The 13,959-nt window shown below is 41.5% G+C and overlaps 1 protein-coding gene across 3 annotated transcripts in view; it reads right to left on the bottom strand.

Annotated features, from left to right (window-relative positions):
* STAC (SH3 and cysteine rich domain) overlaps positions 1 to 13,959 on the bottom strand; it is a 111,913-nt gene that overhangs the window by 22,711 nt on the left and 75,243 nt on the right. For all 3 annotated transcript variants that reach the window (XM_043886400.1, XM_043886401.1, XM_043886402.1), the window contains exons 7-8: positions 9,716 to 9,780; positions 8,317 to 8,405 (exon numbers count right to left, since the gene is read on the bottom strand). In XM_043886400.1, the coding sequence (XP_043742335.1) occupies positions 8,317 to 8,405; positions 9,716 to 9,780 (154 nt within the window). The remainder of the gene's footprint in view (positions 1 to 8,316; positions 8,406 to 9,715; positions 9,781 to 13,959) is intronic.

Below are 13,959 nucleotides of genomic sequence, written 5' to 3'. Positions count from 1 at the left end.
CATCTCATTCACCACGAGGTGAGCGGTGGCACATGACACAAATCCTGGAGATAGCTGCACAAGGGTTAAAGTCCCATTTGACCTTATTTCAAGTGGTGCTTTCAATAAATCAGGAAGAGGTGAATTCAGCCCATCCCATCTCCAGAGGTTTTTGTGAATATCAGCTAATGGGACAATTGGTTGCCTGGTTTTGTTCAGACTCGCACATAGAAAAATCTGGTACTCATGACTTCCAAGAAAGAGTCTGGCAATTAAAGACTTTAAATCAGGAATCTAATTTGGAGTTACAAAAGAAGATATGTTTTTCTCTTACGGCCCCCAAATTTAGCTATTCTGACACAAACAGATTGAGTGGCAATTAATTTACATCTCTCTTAAAATTTAATAATATTCAAACAGCAGTTTCCTCATTCCCTCTTTTGGCTCACAGGAATTTTTCCTCTCCTCTTCACCCCTTATGAAACATGGCCATTATCATATAAATCTGTTTGGGGAGAACTAATAAAAATGAAAATGATTTAGATGTGGAAAACCAAAATGGATTCTTTGGAATAGACATACATGGTCACTTAAATATGTATTTGAACCCTTGAGTTTTTTGTTTATGCTTGATCTTTTATTTCAGAGTCCCTGACAATGTTTTAGGGGTTCATGCTTACTCAGAGTTATTTATATATGCTGACTATTTAAATAATATGTCAACTTGGCCAAGCCACTGAAGTTATTCTTACAGATTTTAAAAATATGCATCAATGTGAATTAATAAGTGATATCTCCAAGAATATTTTGCATACTTTCAATGAGACAGGTTACATTGCAAATATGGACGGCAGGATTTACTTTCATCAAAAGGCTAAGAAAGGGTTATCAAGCTTTTGCTAATATGTGTGTGTATAAATGCACGTGTATTTGTGTATGTGTGTCTGAATGTGTGTGTGTGTGTGGCTGTGTGTGAGTTTGCTTGTATCTGATTGTGAGTGTGTAGGGATGTATGTGCATATGTGAGTGTGTCACACACAGTCACGTACATGGTCAGGAGAAAGACGGACACACGGCTTTTGTGAATTTATGAGACAGTCTCTGATCATGATGCCAGTCCTGATTATGGGGTTCTCCAGTTTGTATTTCAAGTCACATTTTAAAAAGCTTTGCTCATTAATTAAGCTGGCATTCCATAAAGTGTAATTTTCAGGACTTTTAAAAAACTAGACATTAAAGGTGTTTGGTGGAAACTGTCTAAGACCCTTAATGACAGAGGTTATCTACTATGCAAGCTCATTACACTCAGCCAGAGGAACCCGGGTGGCTCACTGGTGTTATCAGACCTCAAATTATCAGCAAGGGCAGCTTAGAGAGCCCCTCGCAGGATGGCATCACATCCATCTCGTGTATCAGCGGTAAAATTCCATACCTGGAGCATGTCATGTCAGCAACCACAAAACCTACTCAGAAGGTAAGAGACGGTGTCACAGCCTCCTTATCACCAGACTAATTAGATAAAGTCTCCTTGGATGTGCTCAAAGATAAGACAGAGTGTTGAACTATATATCTATAAAGATATATATACTATATATCGTTAGAGTAATTGATCAGAAGACCAGGAAAATAAAATGTATTGTGAAATGATGCAAATGATGAAGAGATGGTATCTAAACAAACTGTACACCTCACTTTGTACTGGGCACAAATAGCATCTCTTTTTTTTTTTTTTAACATTATCTCATTGCTCAGTCTCCCTAAGAAGGAGAAAATGGAGGCTGCAAGAGATTAAACAGTTTGCTCAAATTGATGCAGCTAGGATGTGTCAGAGCTGGGAGGTGGACCCAGGTCTATGTGACCCCCAGACACTGCTCCTTTCCGCCCTGCACCCTTGCTCTCCCCTACTCTCTGCCCATGATGGTAGGAAGATTATCATGGCTTCCATGAGCTCCAGAGTTTTGGGGAGGTAACAGCAGATGAATTTATGAAGGAAGTTTGCACTGACAGTGTAGCAAAGCTGACTGTGCGAAGCCTCTGCCTTCAGGCAGTGGGTGGAGACTAATGATGGGACCACAGCAGTTTTGAGGGGGGCAGGAGCTGCTCTAGGAATAAGGAGGCAGAGCCCTACACTCCTTCTCCCTGAGGCTCACCCTACCATGCCCAAACTGTGTTTGGCTTAGCAGGGCTTCTTCCACATTGTCTTCAACTCTTTGTTCTTTGTGAATATGACTACGGGCTACTGTTGGTCTATTTTTCTACAATTTCTTCTCAACAAATCATATTCATCCTGAGTTCAAGGCCCATCTCCTTCAGGAAACAGGTCCTGGTAAACCACTTTGAGCTGGGTTAGCTTCCTCCTTTATAGCGTCCATTCTATTAACATGGACTCTATTTGCCCACTAATTGTATATGCCAGGGACAACGCTAGTTCATTCATTTAATCTCCACAATACTTATTCATTCATTCATGAAATATTTATTAAGCATCTACTAAGTCTCAAGATCCGCTGGATCATCGAAAAAGCAAGAGAGTTCCAGAAAAATATCTATTTCTGCTTTATTGATTATGCCAAAGCCTTTGACTGTGTGGATCACAACAAACTGGAAAATTCTTCAAGAGATGGGAATACCAGACCTGCCTCTTAAGAAACCTGTATGCAGGTCAGGAAGCAACAGTTAGAACTGGACATGGAACAACAGACTGGTTCCAAATAGGAAAAGGAGTGCGTCAAGGCTGTATATTGTCACCCTGCTTATTTAACTTATATGCAGAGTACATCATGAGAAACGCTGGGCTGGAAGAAGCACAAGCTGGAATCAAGATTGCCGGGAGAAATATCAATAACCTCAGATATGCAGATGACACCACCCTTATGGTAGAAAGTGAAGAAGAACTAAAGGACCTCTTGATGAAAGTGAAAGAGGAGAGTGAAAAAGTTAGCTTAAAGCTCAATAGTCAGAAAACTAAGATCATGGCATCTGGTCTCATCACTTCATGGCAATTAGATGGGGAAACAGTGGAAACAGTGGCTAACTTTATTTTTTTGGGCTCCAAAATCACTGCAGATGGTGACTGCAGCCATGAAATTAAGTGACGGTTACTCCTTGAAAGGAAAGTTATGACCAACCTAGACAGCATATTAAAAAGCAGAGACATTACTTTGCCAACAAAGGTCCATCTAGTCAAGGCTATGGTTTTTCCAGTGGGCATGTATGGATGTGAGAGTTGGGACTATAAAGAAAGCTGAGTGCCGAAGAATTGATGCTTTTGAACTGTGGTGTTGGAGAAGACTCCTGAGAGTCTTTTGGATTGCAAGGAGACCCAACCAGTCCATCCTAAAGGAAATCAGTCCTGAATATTCATTGGAAGGACTGATGTTGAAGCTGAAACTCCAATCCTTTGGCCACCTGATGCGAAGAGCTGACTCATTTGAAAAGACCCTGACATTGGGAAAGATTGAAGGCAGGAGGAGAAGGGGACGACAGAGGATGAGAAGGTTGGATGGCATCACCAACTCAATGGACATGAGTTTGGGTAAACTCCGGGAGTTGGTGATGGACAGGAAGGCCTGGCGTGCTGCAGTTCATGGGGTCGCAAAGAATCGGACACGATTGAGTGACTGAACTGAACTGAACTGAAGTCTTAAGAACTGGCCTATACTCCAGGGACACAGGGTTATTTAACAAATACAGATTTGTTCTCATGGGCTTTACAAGGGAGAGATAAGTTAACCAAACAATCCCAGAAATATATAAATACAAAATGAGATAAATGCTTTGAAAAGAAATATGATGTCATGAAAGTATATCATAGAGGATCTCACTGAGGTTGCACCAAGGAAGAGTTGAGATTTACTGGGTGTGTAATAGTCAACTGGAAGAGGGTGTGTGTGTGTGAGGGGGGTGGTGGTGGTGGGTGAATAGAAGGGTGGGAGGAACAGAGGCAAGGAAGAAAATTTCTTTGGTAAGGGTTGAAAGTGAAAGTAAAAGTTGCTCAGTTGTGTCCGACTCTTTGAGACACTATGGACTAGTCCATGGAATTCTCCAGGCCAGAATCCTGGAGTGGGTAGTCTTTCCATTCTCCAGGGGATCTTCCCAATCCAGGGATCAAACCCAGGTCTCCCACTTTGCAGGCAGATTCTTTACCAGCTGAGCCACCAGGGAAGCCTGATCCTTTTGGGGAACAAATGATGGAGCAGAGAGGTGAGGGGAACAGAGAAGCAGAGCAGTCACCAGGGTGAGAGAAGCCACCACGTCTCTGCAAATGTTCCAGTCTAGACCCAAGGGAAGTGGGAGGGCATTAGAGAGTTTTAAACGCACTTGTGGAGGCTAATTACTTTACAATATTGTAGTGGTTTTTGCCATACATTGACATGAATCAGCCATGGATTTACATGTTAATTAGCCTCCAACTAATAAAAATAAATGGAAAAAAAGAGAAAAAAATTAAAAAAAAATAAACACACTTGTGTGTCATGAGCAGACCTAAGACAGGCACAATGATTCTCTTCTTCATGCATGTATTATAAAAGCAGAAGCTCGGATGGCTTGTGGAAACTTCTCAAGCTTCATGCGGGTCACACAGGTAGTGAGTAGCTTGGCTAGAGCTTAAATCCAGGTCAAGTGATGCCCACACTTTTTATTCTTAAATACTCAGTGAATCCATGTTGCATGTCAATCTCTTTCTGCCTCATTTTTTATGTCTGCAAAGGAAGCATCTACCTCTGGAGTATGAACAGAACTGACTGGAATTAACACTGTTAAACTCCTACTATGTTATTTTATTTAATGACAACCATCCTACAAGGGCTTCCCTCGTAGCTCAGTCGGTAAAGAATCTGTCTGCAATGCAGGAGACCCGGGTTCGATCCCTGGGTCAGGAAGATCCCCTGGAGAAGGAAATGGCAGCCCACTCCAGTATTCTTGCCTGGAGAAGCCCATGGACAGAGGAGCCTGGTGGGCTACAGTCCACGGGGTCACAAAGAGATGGACATGATTTAGCAACTCAACTACCACCATCCTACAAGGACAGGCCTTATTATCTCTACTTTCAAGGTGAGAAGACAGAGGTTCAGAAAGTTAGGTAAGATGCCCTGTTGTCAGAGAATAGAGGAGCAGGGACATGAATCCATTCTGTTTGACTCCAAAGTTAGGCGATCCCAGGACACTGGGCTGTCTTTGCAGCATCCTTTCCACCCAAAGTAAATGGGAAGGGAGGAATGGGGTGGTGGTGGTATAGAGACCAGGTGGATCCCATAGCAATCCAGGGAGAGGTGAAGGTGGGGCTGGATAAAGCAGATCTGAGGCAAAGAGAACCAGTAGGAATTGAACATTGAATGCATTTTGGGCATGGGGTAAAAGAAAACCTCAGGTGGCTGGCTTGAGGCCTGGGCAGATGGTGATATCATTCACCCTGGGGACAGGTTTGTGGGGGGGCAGGACAGAAGTCCTGGGTGCCAGTCACTCCTGGGGCAGGCATGCAGAAGAATCTGGAGGTTTGGAGAGAGGTCTGGACTGTTGGCTATTAGCAGAAAAAGCTTTCTTGTTATTGAGCAGATATACAGCAAACTCTGGCTGAAGTGATGGGCCATCTGCTCTGATCTGTGACTGTTGGCTTTGCCAGTTAGACCTCCTTTGTCCTCAAGCTCACAACTTCAACATTCCCTCCACTCTCGTATCCTTTGTTTTCTTTCCTGAGGAGAATCTCCAGCATGCCCCCCAGGTCAGAAAGAAGGTGGATGAAAACAAAAGTTTTGTTAAAAGGATTTTTACTACCTCGCGGTTTAAGGAGAAAAGATAATTCACAAAGCCCTAGTTCATTCAAGGAATGATACGAAATCCCCAAAGCATTGCCTTACACATTCTAAATCAGAGCTTGGCTTCTAAAATGGGAACCTACAATCTCTTTGCAAAGAAAAAAAAAGTTAAGTATGATTTATCACTCCAATCTTGCAGTCTATGCAATGCAGACATTTCATTCCTGGGAATGAAGAGTCCTGTTTGCCTTGAAGCAGAGTGTAAACATTTGATTTGTGACCAGACAACTTGACTGTTAATGGCCTGCGACTGACTAAAATAAGCACAATATCTTAAGACCACCACCAGGCAGTTCAGACTTCACTCCTGAGACTTCTCTGGAGCTATTGTTTCCATCTGATACGTTCAGAACAATCTTCTAAGATGAAGCTGTGGGGCCTGCACAATGGGGTGCTGTTAAATTTTAAATTCTAGACACTCAAATGATAATCTCAAGAAGAACCCAATATACTGTTCGCTGCAAAGTAAATATAGGTCCTCCTTGTCTTCATCAGCAGATAGTTAACGTGGACTGTCAGTTGAGGGCAAGGGATTACACCAGTGATGAATCCTAGGTAGGTTCTGACTGACAGGGTTTGCGGTATCTTGATAGAATGGGGCTTACACCTGATAAATAGCATCTCACTCTGCTGTGCCTAATCAGGCTGTTTAGATAACATTTACAACTCCAGCCAGTGAGTTCAGCATGGTGAGTCTTCCTCAGGATGGAGAAAATTCAGATGTACGAGAACCTAATTGTCCGAACGAATCTAAGGAGCCAGGAACCAAGCCTGAACTCTGCCCGGGAAAAGCCCGAGAATCAGCTGGAAGCAGACCACAGATGAACAATGAAAGCTGACCTTGGGTGTGAGCTGGGGGAGCTGCCAGACTTCGGCAGGACACCCACACCTGCTACGGGGGCCACTGGGCCTTGTACCAGGAAGGGCAGCTGAGCGATCCAGCTTGACCCCAATGGCAAATGGGACCAGGAAACAGGGTCTAGATGGAGGCTTTTGATAGTTCTTTTCTCTTCAGGGACTTTGGGGTAAGTGGAAGAGGAGAAGGCTGATTTCACTGAGGAAGAACCATGTTCAGGCAAAAGCCAGAGGGGTCACACCAGGGAAACGGACAGACCTGAGATGTGAAAAGGACTTCCCAGGTGGCGCTAGTGATAAAGAACCTGCCTGCCAATTCAGGAGACGTCAGAGAGGTGAGTTTGATCCCTGGGTCGGGGAAGACCCCCTGGAGAAGGGAATGGCAACCCACTCCAGCATTCTTGCCTGGAGAATCCCATGGACAGAGGAGCCTGGTGGGCTATGGTCCCTAGGGTCTCAGAGAGTCTGACACAACTGATGTGACTTAGCACACATGAGTTGTGGGAAAGCTCAGAGAGCTCCAGGGTGGAGACAAGGCGTTCCAGAGCCTTCTGCAGCGAGGACCAGTGACACAGCACTTGGACGGTGGGGCCCACCGTAAAATGCAGGCTATTTTCCTAGTGCTCTGACATATGAATGGTTTTCTGTGCTAGGTTTTCCCTCCATGCTCTTCAGAGGAGGAAAGAACCCATCTCTAAGGGCCCATGTGGCTGCAAAAGCAGCCCCTTGTATCCTGCTCCAGGGCTGGAAAACACCAAGTCCCTCTCCTGAGAGTGCTTGCGGCATGGATCATGAACAGAGGGAAGGAGTGAAGTCTTTTCTTTGGCACAACCTGGGGAACGCGACGTTACAAAGACTGTACTGATGGCCAGTTCCTGAGTGTCTACCATTACTGTTCTAAATGCTTTATGAACCTTATTTGCTTTATCCTCACAAATGCCTTAGGGGAAAAGGTCACTATTATCTTTTTATCAGTAAGGAAACCAGGGAAACACGATGTTTGTACATTGCTTAAAATCACACAGCAAGGAGGATGTGGACACAGTACTGACTCCAGCCACACTACCCCTGAAACATGAGACTGTGGTCCAGAGAAAGGTTCGGATCTCATGAGCACCCTGAGGCTCACCTGTCTCTCTGTTTCACTGACCATGAGGTGGGATGGTTCCTGAAACAGAAGAACCTCTAGGTGAGAGCCAGGGGGAGCTGCCAGTCTCTGGCAGGGATAGATAGAGTTTTAGCTTGATTCGTCAGTCAGTGTTAATTTGGGCAACAAGTACATTTTTGGTTCCCTATTAGACCCCACAGGATGCCAAGTGCATCTGATGCTCAGCCTTCATGAAGAATGCCAGAAGCAGCTCTACTGATGATGTACTAACCACGCTTCTCAAAGTGTGGCCCCTGGGCCAGCAGCGTCAGCACCACCTGCAGACCAGTCAGAAACTCGGATTATCAAGCCCCACCCAAGACGCGCTGAATAGTGCTGAGTCAGAAACTTCCAGAATAAGGCCCAACAATCTGCATTAACCAGCCCCGCATGCTAACATTTGAGAATCACTGCTCTAAGGCACTTGGAGGCAGTGAAAATTGAATTATTTTCTTTCACATACATCACCACTGACTTTAAATCTTTCATTCTTCTTCTTCCTTTAAAAATATTTTTTACCTCATTTCCAAATCTTCATTCTCTTGTGGTACAAATTTGTACAAGGCAACATAGGTGTTCATCTGTAATGGGTCTTTGGAAAGAGGTCCCTGAAAGAGAAACATAAAAGAAAAATGAGAGAAGGAAGGACAAAGAAATGGAGCAAGGGAAGAAGACAGGAAATGGAGAAGTTAAATGTAATTCCAGTGTATGGATCTTTTGTGTTAAATATCTAACCATTATTATTTTGTTCCGAACATAAGTTTATTTTTAATTTCCCAGCTGAGTTTGATTTCATTACAAACTATTTGAAAACATTTATGTGGAACTTTTTGTCAGAAATACTACAATTTTCTTCAAATCACTTTTTTTTTCTTTGATCTAGTTGTTCATGAAAGATGATACAGACTTGAGTCCAAGCAAGAGAATATTCTCTCTATAGACAGGAGACAGGTAGAGAGTAGTAAACAACTTCTATTCCCTAAAATGGACAATTTTGTGTCTAGTAATATCAAAGGGATCTGAGTGTATTCATCCAGAAATAAGTTCATTCATGCTGTGGAAAAATGAAAGATGTTGTGGCCTGAGACTGATTTGATTGGTTATGGTATCACCATCCACTGACTATGAAACTGCAACAATGATAATAAAAGCTACCGTTTTTTGATAGCTTGCTGTCTGAGAGGCTTGATGGCACATGGATTAGCACATGCAATGCTAACAACAGCCCTGTGAGGTCGATATTATTGTGTCCCTAATTTGTAAACTATACAAGAGTTTTACAGGAATTATATAAACATAAGCTGTTATTATTAACTACATAAATGTTATAGCTATATAAATGTTTCTGCTTTATAATATACAAGATAAATTAAAATTATACAACATGTAATATTTATAGTGTAGCATTTTATATGCATGCAGATATACAATGTATAACTATACATTTAAATATATAATAATATAATGAATAGATGCCATAGCTAGAAAACATAAACAAAAACTGCACATAACTATATTCTTTTTATCTGTGATTCACTTTGCTACCCAAAGCTCAAGTACTTTATGCAGTAATATTCCATCTTAATTATATATGTAAATTAACATAAAATACAATATTTATGTACTATGAAATATAGTCATGATATATAATTTACATACTGTAGAGCACATATCAACTTGTATGTAACATACATAACAGGAAGAGAAGCACACAGTGCAATATCTATCCTTTGTGCCTTGGACACGTTGATATTTGTTTTGCTCAGTGCCGCCATAAGCTATGCACTCTATGGTACATTATTCTCTAAAAATGCTAGTCTGGGCCCCATTAAAGTGATTTCATGACCCACTTGGGGGGTGACCTACAGAATAACCTAAAGACCCTGTCTGGTCTGTCTTCTGAGATGTCCATAAATACCTGGTGGTTTATGTTCTTTGCTTGGTCTCTGAAATCGTCGGTGCCATTTTCTGGATACGTGAACACTGAAAGAGACCAGGAGAAGTAGGAGTTTTATGAGTCCAGTTTTATGAGTCCATATTTTGGAAACATGCTTGAAAGACGTAGCTTTATTTATTCCCTGCACCACAGTTTCAGCTCGGTTTCTCCCCGCCTTTCCCCATCCTCAGCGACCCAGCTCGCATGTCATGTCCCAACTGTTGCCCTCTGCGCCCCTTACAGGGTCCACACCGCACTCTCTGCACACCCACACCCTCGTTCACGCCTCCGGGCCAGCACACATCCTCCTGCATTGCTTGGTCTCATTTGGCAGAGCTCTTCTCAGGAGCAGAAACCATGTCATTCATCTATGTTAAATGTATCCAATCGTTTGTTAAGGGGATGGTAGGGTAGGTGAGGTATGGCGCAATTTAACTGTATTTGAATACACTTTTCTAAGTACCAGGCTCTTTGATCTCTATTAAATATCTTCATGCTAGTTTCCTGATGATCTCTGTATTCTACTTGCAGATTGAGGTTTTGAACTTCAAAATACTTCCTCAATCTCTTACTGGCAATGTATTGGGGGCTATTACTGAGAAAAAAATTAAACACTGGTTTCTCATTTAGTGTGTCCTTAAAATACACAATTTTCTACCTTCGTTAGCGGCCACTCTGTGGCCTTTGATGAAGAAAAAGGCTTCTTAAGATGGGCAGGAGTTGTCACTGTCCACACACACAGCTGTGGGAGGTCCCTGATGGGTTGATGGGTATCGGGGGGCTCTGCCTTAGCTAGTTCAAGCATCTACCCTGGAGACCAACATCATGTATCGTTCTTAAATAAAAATAAAAGGTGGCACATGTTTCCAAGTCTATATGATAGGGCCCATAGTGTTGAAATTACTCTACCTTGTAGAAGCTTTGATAATCAAAAATAATACATTGCTGTTTTAGTCTTCCCTTTGGGTCTCCTTCAGAGGGTCAAGGAAACCAGAAGAGGAAGAGAAACACATCCCAGAGAGCTCTGCACCCTCTTTCAGTTAGCCCTGACAATCTCCACTGTCCTGCAAATGGACTCAGTCACTGTGAAGGAAACACACTTCTGAACAAGAGCCCCGTAAATGCACCAATGCTCAGTAAACATCTATTGTCCATGGTTTATGGTTCCAGAGCTGGTGGACGCAGTTCCATTATCCCTAGGAAGTCAACATGCGGTCATGGAAGGAGCTCCGCTTTGTAGGAAAATGAAGGGCCGATGCTTACAGACCTTGTCTGCCTGAATATTTGGCTATGCAACTTCCTGGTTTAAAAACAGTAGAGACCAGCAATACTTTTCTCTGTTTTAAGTGATTACTTGAAATCTTGGCATAATACTTGATTCCATAAATATAAAACTGGACACATTTAAAGAATATTGAATAGTTGAATGGAAACATAACAAGACCATCTTCTTAGAAAATTATTCATTGAAGCTAAAATTGAGACTACATAAGATGCATGCGCAATATTCAGTTTGATTTTACAGTTTTGTAATTTTAAATTATTTTAGCTCTTCATTGACTATCCATTAGTCATCACAACAATGTGTATCATTTTAAACTATGCTGAACATTATTTGAAGTGACTCCAAATGTGTTTTCAGTCAAATGGTTACAGACAGAACTGGAACATTTCAAAAATGATTTTTTTAAAAACCCATTCCTTCTGGCTATTTCTAAGACGTTGATGTGAGGGGAAAGGTATAAAGAAAGATAGCTGTTTTACCAAAAAAAATGTATCAGACACTTTTTTATGTTTGGTACTTTAAATTCATTTTATGAAAAATAATTTGGCTGTTGATTTCATCCATGGAAACATACAAAATCTGTGTTAATTCTGCAGGTATGTTTTCTAATGTTACAGATGCAAAATCAATCTTCAGTTTTTGCTAGTCCCCCTAAAGCTTTCTTCTCTTCCTTTTCTACATTCTTTCTCTTTTACTTCGCAGTCCTGTGAGGCCCATGTCTCCAACGAGCTGCTGAGGTGGGTTCTCAGCTTTAACCTGGTCATGTACAAGTTACATCATCAGCTTGCTGACACTGACTCACCTCGCATTCCTGGAATAAATTCAACGTGGTAATTATGCGCTGCCTTTCTAAAATATGTTACTGGGTTCAGGGTACTGAGGTGGTTTTGTTTCAGATTTCTGCACCCATTTTCAAGAGGGGGATGAGCCAGCGATTTTCTTTCTCATGCTGTCTTCCTTTGGCTTTGAAGTCAGCATTATACCAGCCCCCTAAACTAAGTTAGAGAATGCTGCCGGCTGGCACTTTCTGTTGTCCTGAAAGAGCTTAGCTAATCTGGAAATTTTATCTTCCTTAAATGTTTGGTCAAGTTTACTTATAAAGTTGCCTGGGTCTGGCATTTTTGTTGTGAAAAAAACTTAAAATATTGATTCTGTTTCTATCATAATTGGAAGCCAAGTCAAGTTCTCTAATTTCTATTTCCTCTTGAGTCATACTTTGGTCATTGATAACTTTCTTGGCAGCTGTCCATTTGAAGTTTTAAATCTATTGGTGTGAAGTTGGTCATAAGATGCTTTCCTGTCAACCTTTGTTGACATTTCTCTTTTTAAAATTATTACTTTTGTTTCATCGTTCTTACTCTTAAAATTATCAATTGTAAATTCTACTTTTTTAAAGAACTGTGTTTAGAATTTACTGATCTACCTGTGTCACGTAATAATTCCTTGTCTTTATTACTGCCTTCCTTATCTATTCTTTTTCTTTTACTGACTTCTTTCTAAATTTTTTTTTTACTGACTTCTTGAATGTGATGCTCAGATTATTACTTTTCAGCTTTTATTTTTTAATGAAATAATTTTAGAGCTAAATACTCCAGGCACGAATTTAGCTGCATCCCACAAGTTGTGATAGGTATGTGTTCTTAAAAATTATTTATTTACGGTTGTGTTGGGTCTTTGCCGCATGAAGGCTTTCTCTAGTTGCAGCAAGTGCGGGCTAATCTCTAGTTGTGGTTCACAGGTTTCTCGTAGCAATGGCTTGTCTTTTTTCGGAGCATTGCCTCTAAGGCACGCAGACGCCAGTATTTTGTGGTGCGTGGGTTCAGTAGTTGGAGCTCAAGGGATCTACAGCTTGGGCTCAGTAGTTCTGGCTCACAGCCTTAGTTGCTCCGCAGCACACAGGATCTTCCCAGACCAGGTATCAAACCTGTGTCTTCTGCATTGGCGGGCAGATTCTTAACCACTGGACCACTAGGGAAGTCTGGTAGTGTTTTCATTATTATTTAGTTTTAAATATATTTCAATTTTCATTATGACTTCTTTGACATATTAGCTTTTAAAAAGTATGTCTTTAATTTCCTAAAGAGTGGGTTTTCCTAGTTATATTTTGGGTATTCATTTCTATCTTGTTTGCACTGTAGTTAGAAAGATGTGTTCTATATCTTATTAATTCTGTGAAATTTATGAAGCGTGCATTATAGTCCAGTAGGTAAGCAATAGTTCCATGTGTTCTTAGAAACAATGTGAATTCCTCATTTGTTAGATGAAGCGTCCTTTTTAATTTTAATTTTTTATTATTTTTAATTGAAGTACAGTTGGTTTACAATGTTGTGCTAGTCTCAGGTGTAAAAGTGATCTAGGATACATATATATGTATGTGTGCCGTGACAATTTACTTTAGCCATGTCCGACATCTTGCAACCCTATGGACGGTAGCCTGCCAGGCTCCTCTGTCCATGGGATTCTCTAGGCAAGAATATTGGAGTGGGTTGCCATGTACTCCTCCAGGGGACCTTCCCAACCCAAACCCATGTCTCTTATGTCTCCTACATTGACAGGCGGGTTCTTTACTACTAGCGCTGCCTGGGAAACCACTTTGTAAATATATTAATATATTCATTCTTTTGGAGTGTCCTTTGAAAGTTAATTAGGTTAGGATCGTCAAGTACGTCCACAGATCCTCCATGTCTATACTGAATCTCTTTGTCTATCTCATTTGCCAGTGACCAAGAGGTGTGGTAAAATCTCTGATTATGAAGTGCAATGCCAATTTCCTAACAGTTCCGTCAATTTCTCCTTGACTTTTTGTCATCTTGAGGCTATGCATTAGACAGATGCTTCACCCTTTGCTTATGACCTTGCTTCCAGGGGAGATTTGGCAGTTAAGGCAAAAGCGAAGACCAATAATTCTGCCCCTGTCAATTTCTGAGGCACCAAGGAATAA

This window comes from Cervus elaphus, chromosome 24, assembly GCF_910594005.1.
Source record: "Cervus elaphus chromosome 24, mCerEla1.1, whole genome shotgun sequence".
Taxonomy (NCBI): Eukaryota; Metazoa; Chordata; class Mammalia; order Artiodactyla; family Cervidae; genus Cervus; species Cervus elaphus.
The sequence above is the reverse complement of the archived record's forward strand: the minus strand, read 5'-3'. Positions and strand labels throughout refer to the sequence as shown.